Source organism: Falco biarmicus, chromosome 9 (genome assembly GCF_023638135.1).
Source record: "Falco biarmicus isolate bFalBia1 chromosome 9, bFalBia1.pri, whole genome shotgun sequence".
Classification (NCBI taxonomy): Eukaryota; Metazoa; Chordata; class Aves; order Falconiformes; family Falconidae; genus Falco; species Falco biarmicus.
In genome coordinates this window covers 4,845,680-4,863,197 of record NC_079296.1, presented here as the reverse complement: position 1 = coordinate 4,863,197, position 17,518 = coordinate 4,845,680, and the positions used below count along the sequence as shown (strand labels likewise).

At 53.2% G+C, this 17,518-nt stretch overlaps 2 protein-coding genes across 4 annotated transcripts in view; both read right to left on the bottom strand.

The window, feature by feature from the left end:
- The window catches only part of NUP214 (nucleoporin 214), a 45,108-nt gene extending 42,682 nt beyond the window's left edge, over positions 1-2,426 (bottom strand). For both annotated transcript variants that reach the window (XM_056351742.1, XM_056351743.1), the window contains exons 1-2: positions 2,309-2,426; positions 604-799 (exon numbers count right to left, since the gene is read on the bottom strand). In XM_056351742.1, the coding sequence (XP_056207717.1) occupies positions 604-799; positions 2,309-2,350 (238 nt within the window). In that variant the 5' untranslated portion in view covers positions 2,351-2,426. The remainder of the gene's footprint in view (positions 1-603; positions 800-2,308) is intronic.
- Positions 2,427-3,975: 1,549 nt separating this feature from the next.
- Positions 3,976-16,537, bottom strand: AIF1L (allograft inflammatory factor 1 like). Of its 2 annotated transcripts, XM_056352308.1 has the most exons (6): positions 16,382-16,537; positions 11,439-11,505; positions 8,394-8,435; positions 7,077-7,239; positions 5,353-5,479; positions 3,976-4,446 (listed from the first exon to the last, which is right to left on the bottom strand). In XM_056352308.1, the coding sequence occupies exons 1-5, from the start codon at positions 16,457-16,459 to the stop codon at positions 5,392-5,394; spliced, it is 438 nt and encodes a 145-aa protein (XP_056208283.1). In that variant the 5' UTR covers positions 16,460-16,537; the 3' UTR covers positions 3,976-4,446; positions 5,353-5,391. The 2 variants fall into 2 exon arrangements, with proteins under 2 accessions (XP_056208283.1, XP_056208281.1); XM_056352306.1 differs by having other exon boundaries at positions 3,976-5,479.
- Between the last annotated feature and the right edge of the window lie 981 nt (positions 16,538-17,518).

Here is a 17,518-nt window from a genome sequence, read left to right as displayed (position 1 = left end):
CACTTTCCTTCCTCAGTAAACTGGAGGAAAAATAAGTGGACAGATTTTGTTTTACTTATATATGCACATTAATACTTCAAGTGGTACAGTTACTAAGGACAACTGCAGAATGAAAACCATTTTGCACTAAGGTGTATTTTGCATGTAGTAGAACTGTGATTGGTTCCTCTGTTGCACAAAAGTCGTTTAGTCAGAGTGGATAACACAGTACGAGAACTCCATCCCTCCTCTCACACACATCCCTGATGCATGCACAGGTTCAAGGAGTAACTACCAAGACAGCATGTGGCTGCAAGGAAAGGGGTACGTTCTCAGGCAGGAAAAGTCAACCTCACGGTATGGCACTGAACACAGGTGACCAAACCTGAATGGTGCTCAAAGAGGAGCTAGCACAGAGCATCCTGGCGATGTGCTCTCAACAACTGTACTTCATTTCAGCTAGAGGTACAGCAAATATTGTTCCTGCGTTCTCACACAAGAAAACATGGTAATTTCAAATGCACAAAAGTGTACAAGGACTATATCAGAAATCAAGAGCTCCATATCATAAAAACCCATACAAAGCTGTCTCTGCAAAGACCGTGCAATATAAGTGTGCCTTACCAATTTTATTGGGATCTTCTCCCAGCTGGTTTTGCATGAGAAGATTTCTAGTGTGAAATATCTGCAGGCTGGTTCCTCCACCAGCAAAGACCAGCCCATATTTGTTAGACACTGCAAGGAGACTGGAGCGCTCTTTAGGAAGATCACCAGGAGCATCAAAAATGCGGACCTTCTTCAGTGCTCTGAACTGAAAATCCTGTTGTAAGAGATTCGGAAAATAAGTGTACATATGCTGGTAAAGAGGAACAGTTTACTTCAGTTTCTCTAAGACAGTACATTGAAAAGCCTCTCCACGAGAGCTACAAAACACCTGCCAAGGCAGAATCCACACCCACAGTGTCATGGGCCATCCCATCGCATTTTCTATGTCATCTAAGAAAGACTGAGATCACACTACATTTTTTCCATTGGCTGAATCTCTCTTCTACCCAATGCCTGTGTTCATAAAGCCTATAGGAGCTGAATCTGTCCAGGACATCTAACCTTCTTAGAAACATAATAGAACTACCCAAAGGATACAGGGGCAGGGGGGAGAAAGAGAAGGGAACAAAGCAGAGATACAACACAATTAAACAAAAGGTCGCTGCAAAGCATGCATCTGTTTACATGTATCTTTGTTTGCTACTGTAATTTATGACACACAGAATGGATATAGTTATTCCTTCCATCCACCCCCAGTAATTACTTTGTATAATCAGACCTATTTTTTGCATTCATTTCTCTCATAATTTACATTGTCCTTTTGTAAAAGGAGGAAAAGAAAAGCAGAGCGAGAGATAAAAACCTCTAAAAACACAAACTGAATTAAGAAAGAGCAGTTGCACTATTACCAATGCAAAACCTGAGGTTCCCCTTGGGAATGAATCTCTCTTCCCATGGTACCAGTTGTTAAATGGAGCACTGGATCTAATATCTATAACTCAAATCAAGCACCCGAGTTTTATTTCCAAATTACTGCCAAAACACTAAGTACCTTCCTGCAACCTGAGGAGGCTGCTGGAACTCAAGAAACTTCTGCAAAAAAACCAGCCCAACTCCCTTGTTTTTGAAGGTGTCTGAACAGAAGGCAGCTGCATAAAGACCTGCATGGGCTTCAGGAATCTATCCCCCCCTATATCTGCTTACATGGCCTCACAGTAACACTCTGGGAGACAGAGCAATCAGCTAGAATGGCACCACACAGGAAGACTCCAGTTTACACTGTCCTCATGGCGGACAACCACACATACTATTCACAAAAGCAGGAGATAACCAGCACAAGTCATGCTGACAGGAGGACTGGGAAACAGGCCACTCCTCTCCCAAAATAAGTTTCCTCCAGCTCTCACATTCTGCATCTTCTCCCCCAGGCGTTACCAAGACCCCCTGCATCACAGGCCATGCCAGCCTCTCCTTCTTCCACTCCACAGGCGTGTACCAGGCTGTGCTGAAAAGTCCTCGAGCGCTTCACAAACACCGCAAAGATCCTCCAAAAGGCCCCCGCCGTGACCCGAGCCACCACCACCACCCCTAACGGCCCGTCAGCCCCACGGCCCAAGCCAAGTCCCTCCCACGGCCCGGGCCAAGCCCTCCTCGAGCCCAGTTTCTCTCATGGGCCGAGCAGACCCCCCCACCATGGCTTGTCAACCCCTCGGCCCGAGCCAAACCGCCTGTCAACTCTCCCACCACCCCAGCAAACCCCTCACCACCGCGGGCTGCCCCTCACCTTCATCTCCCGCTCCGGGATCACGTCCATATCGTCCCCCATGGCGGCGCCAGCAGCCCCGAGGCCCGCGGTCCCCCTCTCGCCCTGCGCACCGCCGGGAAACCCCCGCGCGCCGCCAGTGCGCTCACTTCCGCTTCCGGTGGGGCCGCTCTAGCCACCGATCTCGATGCTCCGCGGCGGCCTGAGGCGAGGGAGTCCTCCAGCGGCGTCTCCTCGTCGCAGCTGTCTGAGGCGCTCGGCTCCCGCCAGCTGAGCGGTGGGAGGATCAGCGGCAGCTCCGCACGGCGGGGAGCCTACCCGCACGGCGAGGCCGAGCAAGCAGCTGTGCTTAATAAACCCTTTTTTCCTAATGTTCTGAGGCGGGGCCTGACCCGCTCGCGGTGGGTGCTGCAGGCAGCGCCCACCGGCCCTTCTCCCTGAGGAGATCCAGCCGATGGGGCTGTCCCCGGAGGCCCTGAGGGGACAGACCCGCTGGGGCTGAGCTGAGGCTGGCATGAGGGGCTGGGCCTGGCAGCTGGTGCTGTCCCAGCTGCGCGATGGTGAGGGCTAGCAGGCACCTGCTCCACCTTGCCCACCAGCCCCTGGCAAGGGGCTTCGGTGCGTTTTCCACAGCAGAGGCCCCGTATTGCCACAGCTCTAAGCCAGTCCTACACCCTCAGCATGGGCTGCAGTGGCAGTGCATGGTCCAGTGCTTGGGGTTGGTCCCTTCAAGTTATGTATGGTTGAGCTGGAAACATGGAAGCTCCGTGAGCAGGAACAGCCTTATCGAGCTCCAGGGCCCCACCAGAGCAGTGTGTGCTTTTTTGGTTACAGCAGGACTCAAGTTCCTTGCTCCCTCCTGCCTCAGATCAGGGGGGTTCAGTCCCCACTCGGAGTGCCAGCACAGGGGAGTGCATCACCTTAGCACTTAGCCCTGCAGGGGCAAGGACGCGCTGAGAAAGGCTGTTTCCAACTCTAGCAGATTGTGATTCTCTTTTTTTCCAGGACCAGAAGGACAATGATTTCCACCAAGACAAAAGCAGCGATGGCTTTGGGCAGTGCTCTGAACTGTGGCAAACCACATCCAAATTTCCCTTGTGTAATATGCTCCCTTTATTTTCTAACTGAACAGCCTAAATACATGTAGCCCAGAAAAGCAGGTGCATTCCCAGCGGCTAACAGGCAGCAGCAAGCAGACATAGGGCTGTGATCTAAGGGCAATTCTGTCCTTTTGAGGAATACACAGGAAAAAGCATACCCAGTCATTCCCCCAGGAAGCCTGGTCTCTATTTTGATAACTCACATCAGACAAGAACCTCAGGCAATTGCTTCAAGAGCAGAGGATGGAAAAAAAAATATACTCTTTTGAAAGAAGCATTACAAGTGTGTGCTCTTGATAAAGAAGTTACTCCTTAAAACAAGCACCACCACCTGCTTGCTTTAAGCAAATCAAAAAGAAAAAGAAAACAAGGTTTCAGGAGGCGGCCTCTCATTTGCATTTTATAACACCAACTCCATGGCACTCAGCCAGTTATTACAGATAAAGATCAGATCAAGACAGTCCAAACTTATATCTAGGATCTAGTTAAGGGTTTATATTAACAGACTTTGAAACCAGCTCACTTTATCTGCAACCAATCATATGGACCAAGCTTTAGGGGAGCTAAACTAAATACACTGACACACAGTGTAGCTTCAAAAGATTTATTTTCAGTCCTTAAAGTAGACTGGTGCTGCTTTTGCTCATAATTTTTCTCTCCATTACAGTTTTGGTTTTCATGCAAACAGTAGTGAGATTTTCTTTTTTTATTTAAAAATGCAGCCTTTGGCAGGAATAATCAGCCTAGTAAAGTTAATCATCTGTATTTCCTTTAAAAATGTATTTATTAAACCATGATTTAAAAAAGTTAAAAGCTGCCAAGAACATTTAAGAAAAGAGTACGGAAAGGTCAGAGAGCAACATCTGGATTCCAGAAATTGTATATGGAGCAAGAATCACCACAGTAACCAGAACGTGGACAGCAGAGTCCCAGCTGCGTCTGGATCCCAGCTCATACTCCACACTTACAGCCATTCTTATTTTGCAGACTTGAGGGCTTGTCCATGAGGAAAGCGTGCCTGACAGTCCCCAGGGACCAAGCTGAAACACACACGGAGGTCTGCAAAAATCAGAGGGACAAAGCAGCCACATGAGGACAGATCCTTGTCTGCAACTGGTCTGGCAGGGCTCACTGTTTAGTCACCCAGCTTCTTTCACCTGAAGGTTTCATTTCTCCTAGGCCTTCCTGAGGGGCTGCAAAGGCGTAACAGCAGGCTTGTTCCTGCACTCGATGGGCACAACTGAGCCACCCATTCAGAGGTGACGCTCCTGATGAGATCCAAGTAGACGCTTATCAAGAAGGGGGCCCCTAAGCTAGCTTTAATCATTCTCGCTCACAGTGGCTGGTGTTGGACCCACTGAGACCTGACTGCAGGATGAGCCCATGGAGTGGGCAGCAGCTGTCCCTGCAGGCAGCCAAGCCCACCTCCAAGCTAAAGACCCTGCAAAGCAGACCTCTGCGCCTTCCCACGTTCACCCAGCACACACCTAGGCCACAGAGGTGGGAACCTGACTTGTTTTGGTGAGGTCAGGAAGGGAAGAACTAGTCCAAAGTCAGGAAGCGTAGGATGGAGCAGAGAAGGCACTTATTTCTTTGCACCCAAAGCTGCTGTCAGGGGCTTTGCCAGATAAATGCTCAATGTCTGGCAGCAAGGCCCTTTAGGAACCTGTCACGACAAGCACAGCTCTGAATCCATACACTGGGAGGAAAGTAGCTCCTTGTCTGAGAAATGCAGAAAAAGCAGAGGAAAGAGTAAGATCACAGGATTATTTTTTTTTTTTTGTCTCACATTACACTTGGTGCTACAGCTTCTGTCTAACAAATCAAGTTGGCTAACGGATGCAGCAGTAAGACATGAGCTGGAGGTCTCCAGCTTCCCTTGCTGTTCCTCTAAGGCAGGTTAGTTGAAAACTAGGACTGTCCACAATGAAGAGTAACAAAGCACAGGTAACCTCTGTTACAGACCAGCAAAGCAAACAGTGCGAATTTTTCAGCCCATCCTCTTCAAGGGAGGCTGGCTATGTCTCTCTCTGGAGGCGGCCCAGAAGGTTTTGGGTTGCTTTCATTGGCTTTTCCTTCAAACATCATGACCCTGCAAAACACAACAGATAATACCAATGAAAAAAGGAGGTGCATCTTTACCCATCATTGGGGGTGGGATTATCTGCTGAAAACCAGCATCTGCCTCCTATGCAAAGGGCATCTGATAATTAAGAGAGGAGGGAAAGCCAGAGGGCAGTGCTGCCAGCCTGGCAGGCAGCTCTGCTTTTCCAGCAGCTTCCAGGATTGGGTTCCCAAAGCCTCTACTGGTTTTTCTCTCAGACCCCAGAGGATTAGCATGTTTTATTTAGACAGCCAGTTCCAAAATCCCCTGGGAACACTGCATGCCAAGGGCTCCTGATGCATAAAAGCAAATACCATCCCTGGCCCACCTTGTACATAACCACACAGCAGAACATTCAAAAGTCAACACCAAGCAAGCAACAGCAATTATAGCCAGAGAAGAGGCCAGAGGCAAGGAGCAAGGCACTGGCTAGAAGAATCCCAAGCATTTTACAACCACTAGCACTGTCTTCCTCCCTGAGGACTGCAGCTACGCTGGGAATGCCAGCTGCCACGCTGGATCAAAGGACTGCACTGCTCTTGGGACAAGTTTTACATTTCTGCTCCTGCTTTAAAGAGTCCAACAGACAATAGGGCATCTGTTAGCAAGAGAAGGGACCCATCTGTGAAAGCTACTGCAGTTGGGAGGAAGGATGGAAGATATGGGACAGGCTGCAGGCTCAGCCTGCTTCTAGGGAGAAAGAAAGGAGGAACAGGGATGCACGTACTGACTTAGAGGGACCATGTGGGAGGCAGGCACAAGATTCTTCCTCCCAACCTGCCCTAAAAGTTGGCTGTGTTTCTAAAGCTGCCTTCAAAAAAAAAAAAAAAAAAAAAGGTAAGGAGGTTGGAGAGGAGCAGCTTCTATTCACGGTGGTTAGACACAAAAGCAGAGCCAGCCTCTGTGGCTATGAAAGAAAAAGCCAAGCTTCAATGGGGCGGAGATGGAGCCAAGCAAGTGTTTGGAAGCCATTTGTTACAGCAGGACTTTCAGAGCCCTGTCAAGAGGGCAGAGAGGGCCGTGGGAGGCTAGTGCTGGCAGCCAGTACCACTCCCAGCACAAGCCAGCTGTTTCAAGCATGTGTCCTGTCTCCACCTACTGCCAGTCTCTCCAAAAATCAGGCAGGGAGGGAGCATCCTGTGGGAAATCAGAGCCAGCACTGCTGGTGTTGGCAGGACCATCATTCACCACTCAAGTCCTGCCACCATTCACAAGGCAAGCCCATGTCCCCAAAGCCAGCAGGAGCCACAGGAAAGGGAGGGGAAGAAGTCCTGCGGTGCTGAGTGCCTGCACACCCTTGGGAAAGGAGAATTGCTCCACATGGAGCACAGAGGAGGAAGCCGGTGATATTGCACAGCATGCAGCTCTGCTGTGAGCGTTCACCACTGCGTAGCCTAGACATGGGCATATACACCCCTCCACATCTCTCTGTAAACTACCCCTTCACAAGTGTTTGTCTCCACTCCACAAACACCAATCATGCACACCTCCATCTCCACCGGGCAGAACAGCTCCTGCTTCTCAGCTCCCCCAACACACCAGCTCAGGACCCATGCCTCCCCCACTCCCTCCCAGGGACACTCACAGTTTAAGCACAGCAGAGCGTTTCCCAAGCATCACATTGACAAAATCCTGGTATGAGATGGTCTCGCTAACTCCTCCAGTCACCTCAGAGATCATCTTCTTCAGTTCTAGGTGGGTCTTTGGAGCTCCCATCTTCTCCATCATCCTTTTGACAGACATCAAATCTGCAAGAGCAAGGCAGTCGGTGCTGTCGAGAGGTGACCACACTGAGCACAGACCAACCCCAGGAACACCAGCATGAGTTCCCACCTCACCTGCAGACCCTGGGGCTGACAGCATTAAACTGTTGCTGAAAGCCCAGAGAAGCCTTCCTGTACAGCTTGCTGCTGTACCGCCTGGTACGGAGCCTCACTTCCCATTTGTGCAGCTCAAGATAAAAGCACCACACACCCAGAACACAGGACAACTCTCCAAGTGCTCCAGAGAACACGTGGGGACACAGCTCTCTAGCTCAGAGCGTGGTGCCAAGAATCACAAGGTTGGGGGAAGAGGGAAATAACACCGGGGTTAAAGCAGAGACAAACAGGCGGTGGGGAGCAGGCTCCCCTGCCATCAACACAGGCCATTTCCTTCCATTTCCAGCTGAGACCTGTGGCCCCTTCCCTGCCCTCTGGAAGGGAAGCAGAGCAGCCCAGAGGCAGGCCTCCTCCGGCTGGAGGACTAGTGGAGGAGGGGAATGAGGCACAGGCTCCTGGAAGGGCACAACATGCGAATGATTACACTTCAGCAGCAGCTCCAAGCCTGTAGAAGGCTGGGTCTATATGTAACTGGTGTTTTCTGGGCCCAAACCAGGGTTGCTCAGCTGAGCCAGACTCACACCCAAGTCCCCGATTCCCCCACTCCCCTCCCAGCAAAGCAAACTGCTTCTCTGCACAAGAAGTGCTCATGGTTTTATACAGCTTCTGCCTCAAGCCAGGCAAAACCCACGATTGTCCAAGCCCTGCAGCTTCCCAGCATTCCCAGATGCTGAGGATTGAGAAGAAAACCTCAGTGGACAAAAGGGAGAAGAAAAAAACCCAAAGAAGTATTTAGAGCAGAAAGAAGTGGAGGAGCTAAGCAGAAACTTAGAAGGGGAAGAGGACTGAGAAGAGCTTAGATCTTGAAGCAGGTGAGGGGAGACTGAGGAAGCCAAGAGGCAGGGGCTGGAGAGCCAAGGAAGCCCCTGGCTGGCAATCAAGGTCTGGGCAAGGCTGGACACAGGAAAAGCCTGCAGGTTTTCCTCCTCAGCAACACAAGTGCAGAGGGAAGCAGCAGATACAGCAGCAGACACCACCTCAGCAGGTGCTCTTCCAGCCCAGCATCCCTCAGAGTCACTCACCAATCTCGCCTTGGTTGTTCAGGTCAAACTCCATGTACTTCTCTGGAAGAGACACAGAAGTAAGTTAGCAGGATGCTAGAGCAGGGGGTATGCAGGGCTTTGGAGCACTGTCTGCTGAGAACAATGAAACAAAAGGTTTGAGGAAAAGATTAATATACTGCTGAACACAAACAGTTCAGAGAGGGAAACCATCTCAAGATCTGGTTTTAGCACCCTCTTCTCAATTCCAGGGCCCTAAAGTTAAGTGCTCTTTAATTGTAGCTGCTTTTCATTTAAGCTGAAGAAAAACATTGGCATGAGAACAAGGTATCAGCTAGCCATGAATAACATTAAAAGGTTTCCAGCCAGAAAAACAAAGCTCTGGAACAGCATCCCAGAAGGAGTAGCAAGGAAAACAAAACCCTGAGCGCTCCCAAGATGAAGCTTGATCGGATTGGGAGGGGGATTAAATGACGTCATTGCCTGCAATAGCAAGGGACAGACTCTACAGTCCTCCCAACACTCACTGAACTACCCGAGCAGCACCTGCCAGGAGAGATGCTCAAGGGCCACATCAAGAGGGTGAAGCCAAGGACATGCCTAGGGAACAGTTATGCTAGAGCAGGTTGCGTGTCCTTCCAGCTTGCTGTCAAACATTGCTGAATTGGGCAACTCCAGCATCTACAGAGAAAGGCAGAGCCTGCTCAAGAAGGTCTGATTATCTTTGCAGGAAAAAACCCTCACATGCTGTGACAGACAGAGCATCGATTTGAGTTAGAAAAATCAGGATTTCAGTCCTCTGCTGCCTCTGACCTCTGGAGTGGCACACCTGTGCTTCCTACCCCCCCCTCTCCCCCACCAGCTGTTCCCCATTTAGCCTTTAAGCTCTTCAGGCAAGGATTTGTCTGTCTTACAGACCACATAGCTCCTAGCACCACAGGGTGCTCTCCCCCCCTCCACCCCCCAATCACCTCGGTTCTGCTAAATGAAAAAAGCAAGGTGCCTGCTGCCACCATCCATCTGCGCAGAACTGGAGAAATCTCCGCTTGCCCTGCAGTTAGCACTCACTCCCCTGAACCGCCTCCGAGGACTCAAATTAAGTGAGATCTCCCAGGCTGCTCCTTTCCCCGCCAAGGGGAAAGACCTTTTGCTTCTGCTCCAGGACACCAGTAAGCAGGTGAGCATGAAGTGGCACACTAATTTAAGTAGCCAAAGGGAAAAGTGGCTATTTCACACATTGCTTCAGAAGGACAGGTCCTGGGAAGGCTCCAAAGTGATGGGCAGGTAGGGGCAGGAGGCAGAGGAATGGCCTGGCACGCCTTCACCTGGGTCTCAGCTGGTGGATTACCGCTCTTGTGAGCTGACCAGGACAGACCTACAGGACAAACCAAAGCTGTTCATGCTTCAGGCAGGAATAAACATCTCCCTTCAAGCATTAAGCAACCCATCCTAGATGCAATTGGGGCTGTCACACACGTGCTTAGGGGGCCAAAGCACTGCTTGATGTGGAACTGGCTCTCCCCGTGCTCTGCCCCACCATAACCACCTTGTGCAAATGAACTGCTGCCTCTCTGGGCAGGGGTCAGCACCGCAGCATGTGCTCAGGGACACAAACTCCCCTGCTCTGCCATGTCTGTGCCCAGCATGTTTTCTTTTCTTCTCAGCTGACACTTAGCCAAAAGCGCAGAGAACAGAGGCAGCTTTACATCATCATGCTCTAAGCCTCGGCTCAAGCGTTCGTCTTTCCCTCCCATCCCAGCTGCAGGGATCTGGCGGGGCAAAACCACGCATGGTCCCTCCCCTCACAAATGCATTTACACAAACACTGGACAGGGGCTCCCCGGGCCCGGCTGGGGAGGCCAGCGGGAAGGACGGCAGAAAAGAAACACTCCCCCCATCATCACACAATGAGCCGATTGTTGGGGGAGCCAGAAGAGGCGTTGGAGAGCGGGACAGGCCACGGAGGCAAACTCACGAGGCAGTGGGAAGAGATGCCAAAGGCTCTCGTTACAGGGAATTCTGCGCCTGTGACCTACAGTTGCAATGTTTGAAGAGCCCCGATTGTGATGGGAAAAATAATGCGGGGCTGCAGCCAAAAGCCAAAGCCGCACAAAAGGAAACAGAAAAAGAACCAAGAGCACAGGAGGATCCTCTGTGCCCAGCAGGGTAAGGGATCACAAAACCCCAGCCAGCTTCTTCCATGCTGGATTGCAAAGCCAAAATCCAAAGGGAAATAGCGGACAATGCCTGAAATGGAAGCAAGGTCAGGTGTTATTTGGTTAGAGCCAGGCTGAGGACAAACCCCGAGGGTGGTGTGACGCAGAAGGCATGTTTGCTCAACTGCCTTCAGCCACTGCTTGGCGAGAAAGTGGATGCACCCAGAACAGCCCTGCCAAATCTTGTCCTGTAACCACTTTGGGGACAAGCTCCAGAGGACGCCAGGTTTTTCAGCTGTTCTCTATGCCCTGATCCCAGCAAATGGCCCAAACCTAAGCCCATATCTGCTGACCCAGTGGAGTTAGGCTTTGGCCAGGACTAGAGACACACTGCTGCTGTTGCTTCTGGTACAAAGGGGCTCAGGAAGGACCAGAACAGACTGAAGAAGCTTTTGGGGAAAGTCCCCAACTCCTTCAGGAAGCAGCTGAGACCTCTGCTCCGTGGGAAGAGGTTCTCCTACTCACTGAAAAAAAAAAAAAAAGTCCAACTACTACATCGTCCATTATGCCAGCTAGCTTGCCTAGGTAACCGCACAGAAACCATCCTCCTTTGCTGCTCCCCAGCATTTTGCCCACGCAGCAGGTTTTGCAGTAATAGCAGCCGCCAGGCAGGATATCTACAGAGTGACACGTCCCTGCCCTGCAAGTGGGCGAAGTGCAAAAGCTCATGTGGGAAAACCATCTCTCCCGGGAGTTTCAGCGAGTCCCACAAGCAAGGGGGAGGCACCCATCCCAGCTCAGTCACCTGTATTTGGTTGACAGTCTCAGGCTGGTAAAATCCAAGTGCTGAGGAGAATAATCTGTCCAGAGCAAATAGACAGAAAGAACAGGGAAACCCTCCAGTTCTCACCTTTGAACACTGCCAGCTTCTCCTCCAGATCTTCTTCATCACTGAACTTTGGGTCACAGAGAAATTCCTAAAACAGAAAAAAATATCCCCAAGGTTAAAGATACAAGGGCAAACACCCTAGAGGGCACGTACGAACGCAGCATTACCCAGAAGACCTACGCAGCTCCCAGAGTGCCACATCTGAGCAACAGCATGAGGAGGCTTGAAAATGGGCTGAATCCCTCCACACCTTGTCATTAACATTCCAGTGCACTAGGAATGCCTGTGGAGTCTCAGGTTTCCCACCAACAGCTTGAGGGAGGACTGGAACCCACGTACCTTCAGAATAACAGCATGAAACCCCCTCTTCTTGCTCACCCAAGGTTTCAGCTCCTCACATCTCTGCTTTAGCAAGCACAGCACATGGACTGGGCACCTATTCCCAGCAAGGGCTCCTAGTCCTTGCAAAAAGCATTCCAATTCAGGTTTCAAACTCTTGGATAGCAAATAGAACCAGGGAAGTTCACAGACCATCATGCACCCAAGAGAGGACAGGTATTTTGGGGTAAGAAATAGGCTCTCGCTCTCTCAGACTGTCTCTCCATTTTTCCCCCTACCCTGCTCAGGCTGGAGAGGAAATTCTGGGTCACTTCTGGTCACTTGTCCCTAGCCCCACCTCAAAAACCTTCACGTACCCAAAAGAACAGACCACAACTTGCACAGCCAGCTCTACTGCTATGCCTTGCCAGCAACACCCCCCCACAGCTGCGAGCAGCAGGGTCTTGCTCCTGTCTCTACCCTCCCACACCGCCTAGCTCCAGCAAGCCCAGCACAGCTTAATGACCGATCTGTGTTCAGCAACAACACCACATTCTTCAGTGTAGAAATCATTAACATCTGCACAGCTTACGCATGGCCTGTCCAGGATAAAACCCCTCCCAGGGTTAGAGTGGATAGAGGGCTGAGGCTGTTCCCTACTCTGGGCACGTGTTCCTCACCACTATCCCCCATGCTCATGAGGAAGGCAGGAGGGGGTCGCCAAAAGACTCTGACCTCTGGCACTGGTAGTACTGGGGCAGCATCACTTCTGATGAATGAGACCACCCATGCCAAAGAAGCCCCAACTGCAGGCACTAGGTCATCAGAACTGCAGGAGGTCCCCGCAGCCATCAGTAACCCAAATGTCCTCCAGCTTCCAGAGCATTCTCACTTCTTCCAGAAGGAAGACTGAAAGCAGCTGTCCCCAGGAGTGATGAGCCGTGCCAGCCTGGCTGCTGTGCCAGCTCCAGAAGCACTCCAGCCCCAAACCAATGCCTGGTTCCTGCTGCCACAGCCAGCCCCAGGCCTTGTCCGCTGCCTGCCACCCTAACCCTGCAGCATGTGCTCCAGACCCCTCCAGCCCACACACCTGGAGTTACTCCCTTCTTCCTTGCTGGGACAGGGGAACCTGCCCCAGGAGTCCAAATGCTTCAGACCTTTACTGCCAGTTAACCACTGCTTTGGCAGGTCTTTTATCTACAGCTGAACTAAGTTTTTTTTAAGAAGTTCACTAGGACAGAAGTGACTACCATCCCCTCCTCCCACTTCACAAACTCCAGACGGGACACCAGAGACCATGCCCACTAAACCAGCGTGACACAGACTTCCCTTATCACCATGGTCACCAACTCAAATTGAGAACTGTGGTGAAAAGCAATGTTCCCAGTTCCTTCTTTAGCTCTCCTTCGCCAACTCAATTTCATTTATCTCAGTAATTTCTATCCAGGGGTATCATTTGCCTGCCCAACACAAAGGGCCCAATTCAGCTTTGAGACCTGGGCTCAGGCAGCAGCAGAAATCACCAGAGAGGAGTAGTGTTACCTACTGCCATTGCCACTGAATAGCCTGTGTAGAAGAAACTCGCCAAACACCACTGAGAACCAGAACAAGGCCAGAGCATCGCCCAGGTCACGGCTTCATTCCTGCTCTGCAGGAGCAGCAGACAGCTTCCACCCACCAGCAGGACAGGGGATGCGAGAGCAGAGCTTGGTCCCAGAGCAATACAGTGAAACAGCACGGAAATGGTGAAGACCAAAGGGAACGCTCCATCCGTACACTATGGCTGAGGGACAGGTGCCCAGGGATCCAACAGCCCCTGGCAGCACGGTACGAGAGCAGGATGCGTGACACTGTGCCCACACCTAGGACCCAGTCCCCTTGCATTCTAGCTGGAGGGGAACTGGACAGCACAACAGAATCACAGCTCTGCTCCAGACCAAAGGAAGCAACAGGAGAGCGTATTTCAAAGGCATTCCGCCCTCCACATTGTAAGTGAGCCGGGCTGTGACTGCGATAAGGCAAACACTCACAATAGTACACAGGAATTCAGTCCCCAGGGCCAGTGACTCAGGCTCAGCCCAAGTGGCTGAAGTTCCTCCTAGAGCCTTTTGCTAAAGCTCCCATTTTAAGGGGCATGTTCTAATAATAAGAACTGCTTAATAAGCATCAGCCTCTCCCCAGCTCCTGCCCTAAACAGCCTTTCTTGGGCAGAGAGACTTTTCTAAGCCAATAAATACAGCCACACAAGTCCCAGCTACCTGCAAGACAATCTGAACAAAGCCAGATCCTTCCTCGCTCCCCAGAAAGGTAGCTCCAACTGGCAGCTGCTGAAGTGGTCCATGCCAGCCACCCTGCCTGCTGGGGCTGGGAAGCAGCTGAGGGATGCTTCCTCGGCAGCCGAATTCCTTCCCCACAGCCCCGCGCATTAGAGGGTAAAACTAGGTTGAAATTAATCTGTGTGGGATTAGACTTGCCACCTTGATGCACGAGGCTGAACAATGTGATTGCCATTCCCCAGGAAGAGGGGAATGGCCAAGAGGGGATCCCAGATGAGCATTTCAGGCTGGAAGAGAGAATTCAATGCTAGGACTCAGCTGTCCTTCAGCAGCACATGTGCACTCAGGACGCTGCCTGCCAAAGACCCTTATCCCAGCAAGAGCTCTGGGGTAGAAAACCAGCCAGGAAAACAGGGTGGGAGGGAGCTAAGTGTTAGGATGAGACAATGAGATTAGGCCCGATAGGAATTTGGACTGATAGGTTTTATTAGGAGCCCTTTACTGGTTTGCAGCCCTGAGGCTCAGGAAACCCCCTCCTTGGCTCCAGCCACAGTTATCAGCCCAGGTTTACCTATCAGTTTGTGTCACAAGGAGACCTGAGCTGCTTGCTGCACACCCGCTCACAGCAAACTCCCTCCCCGCCCCCCCCCCCCCCCCCCCCCCCCCCCCCGCACAGAGCTGGCAAAGCCCAGCAGCAGGGGGTTTGCTGCCCAGAGCCGCTACAGCGCAATGGCTTCTCAGGATCCGTGGGCAGCTGCTACCTGTGCTATCTGCGGCTTGATTTCTAGCTGCTCAAATCCCTTCTCCTAGCACTGAGCCAACAGCAAGGACACAAACAAGCAGCTCCCACCTCCATCAGTGGGAAGTTATGTAGCTTGTTTCATTTTTGTCATCCAAACCTCACCCAGAGAAAAAGCCTGCCAGAACTGATGGCTGCTTAGGGGAGATAGGAGCCTGTCCCCTGTGTGGGAGGACAAGCCCCCAGCCCTGGGGCACAGCAGTGTCCCATCAGCAGTGTCCCGGGAAGCACGGCTTTCCAGACTCGGTCCTATGGCTCCTACCAGCTGAAGGATCACATATCCATCCTGCTGGAGTGATGCTGGAGGACAGCTCTGGAGCAGCAGAAACTGCAGCGATAGGTACAATACATTCCCTTCTTCCCCAGCCCAAGGGGAAACACCACCTTAGCTATGGGGGATGTGTTAGACCCACGGGTGCGCCTCTTGGGCGCAGGGTGCCTCATGCCTGCCTTCAAACAGCAGGCTTCAAAGGCACTTTTCAGCCAAGTGCTCTTATCCTACACCTTATGCCGCAGCACCTCTTTTTCCACTCTTATTCCACAGCACCTTCTGGTTTCTAATGATGCAATACCCTTTCCAGTGACCTACATAAACTTCACCTCCGCTGTCTCAGCCCTGCCTGGGGGGATGCATTGGCACTTTTCACAGCCCAGTTAACATGAGGGCAAGGCAAGCCCACCGGCTCTTCCAGGCTTTCATCTTGTGTAGCAACTCCATTTCACCACCTGTAACACCAAGATGCCACTGGCTACATCAGCAACTGACCACCCAAACCAGCTAGAAACGACTCTAGAAATCCCACCGTTGATTGTTTCAAGGTTAAAATCTTCTTTTCACCCTCAGAACAGCTCTTGGCCGGGAGGGACGCCAACGGAGCTGCCCCACAGGCCCTGCCAAGCAAGGGACGGGGCAAGCCCGAAGCTCCGGGGAAAGGACCTTGCCTGACCCTGGCATGAAGGGCACGCAGCCCAGCGTACTTTGCACTAATCCACGAGCTGCTATTCCCCCTGCCCAAGGCTTGTGGGACATCCAACCATCCTGGGTTCCCCACGCACCCAGCGCAATTAAGAAACTAGAAAGGCTCGAGTCAGCTCTTCCGAGCAGCAGCAACTTCTTGCTCCTGGCAGGGGAAAGGGAAGCGCTCAAGACGGCGGAGGGGAGGCTGAAGCCCCCCGGGAGAACAATAGCTCCCATTCTGGCTGGGGCACGTTCCCAAAGGGACTTCCATGGCAGCGGGACACGGAGCATCCCCCGGCACAGCCGCCCGCCGGGCTGCGGAGGGGGACGACCCCCTGCGAGAGCGACACAGGGGCAGAGGGGCTGGAGAGCAAACCCCCGCCGAGCCCCCGAGCCGGGCTTCGCTCCGAGGGGGGCACCGGCAAAGGCGGGGGGGTGAGGGGGGGCTCCACCTGCCCAGCCGGCTCCCGCCTCCCCCCCGCCGGCCCCGCCGCATCCCCCCGCCCTGCCGGGCAACCGGCTGAGCCGCCCCCCGCCCCGCCCCTCGGAGCCCTCCGAGCCACCCCCGGGGGCTGCCCCCGCAAGGGTCGGGTCGGGCCGACCCCAGCCCCACCTTGTTGATCTCCTCCAGCCGCCCGTCCTGCGGAGCCCGCCGCAGCCCCCCACCGCTCGGCCGGCGCGGAGCCGCCATCTCCCGGAGCCGCCCCGCGCCCGCCGCCGCCTTAAGTAGGGGCGGGCAGGGCCGGGCCGGGCCGAGCCGGGCCGGCCCGGGCCCTCCGCCCCCACCGTTAACCCCTTCCCCGCCCCGCTGGCCGGGAATGCCCGCCCCGCTGCGGGCCGCTCCTCCGGCGGTGGGGGGAGGGGAGGTGCAGGCGGCCGGGCGGGCTCTCCCTGGGGAACTGCAGGGTCCGGAGCAAGGTGGGGAAGCAGCGGAGCGGCACCCTCGACGGCCGAGCCGGGCCGTGCCGGGCCGGACCGGTCTCCCTCTAGCGCGCACCGCTCGCCCTGCACAGCGGCTGCGGCTCCGGGGTACGCTCGGGCTCCGCTCCACTGCCACCCCGGGGCGGGTGCGCCCTCGGCATCCCCTGCGCTGCCCCCCCGGGCACTGCCGTGGGCAGTGATGAAGCACAAGCGCTTGCCAGTCGGTGTCGGCTGAGCACGAACCGCCGGCAAAAGGGACAGGCGTGACCGGTGCTTGTCCTGGCCAGGATCTCGTGTGGGCGGTTGCACTCAGCTCCCTCCAACCCCCTTGCAAGCTCAGCTAGACACCTTTTTTAAAAAGCCTGAACTAAAGCGGGTTTTAGCAGAGTTGTCAGGCGGTTTCCCCACACCACCCCAGAGCCAGCTGCCCTTAACCGCGGGTGCAGCTGCCTCTGATCTTTGAGAAAGCAGGAAGCGCAGCCACAGCGTGTGCCCCTCCTGCTGCCGCACACTCGGGCGGATGGGCAGCTAGGTATTGTATTAAGAATTTTTAATGGATACAGCTCTAGGCAGGTGTCACCAGCTAAAAAAACACAGAGCTCCAGGGAGAGCAGGGAGGAGGATGAACCACATCTTCAGCAGCAAGCACAGGGCAGAGGCTTGACATTTCTGGAACAACAGCAAATTTGTGTGTTGATTGGAGACATGTAATTGTCTTCCCAGGGAGACGTTAAGTGGCTGTGGCTCCCTGCCTCTTGGCCCAGCCAAATCACTCTGTGCTTTCACTGCTACATGGTTTTGCTTTTGAAGTGTCCTCGGGCAGTGAGAG

Excerpts from the sequence above, each read along its gene's own strand:
- AIF1L (XM_056352306.1), bottom strand. The coding sequence starts at position 16,459 with ATGGCGGCTCCGCGCCGGCCGAGCGGTGGGGGGCTGCGGCGGGCTCCG. Across the intron at positions 7,240-8,393 it reads GAACAACCAAGGCGAGATTG|ATTTGATGTCTGTCAAAAGG; the intron begins GTGAGTGACTCT and ends TTGCTCTTGCAG. Across the intron at positions 5,480-7,076 it reads CGCTCTGCTGTGCTTAAACT|GGTCATGATGTTTGAAGGAA; the intron begins GTGAGTGTCCCT and ends TGTGTTTTGCAG.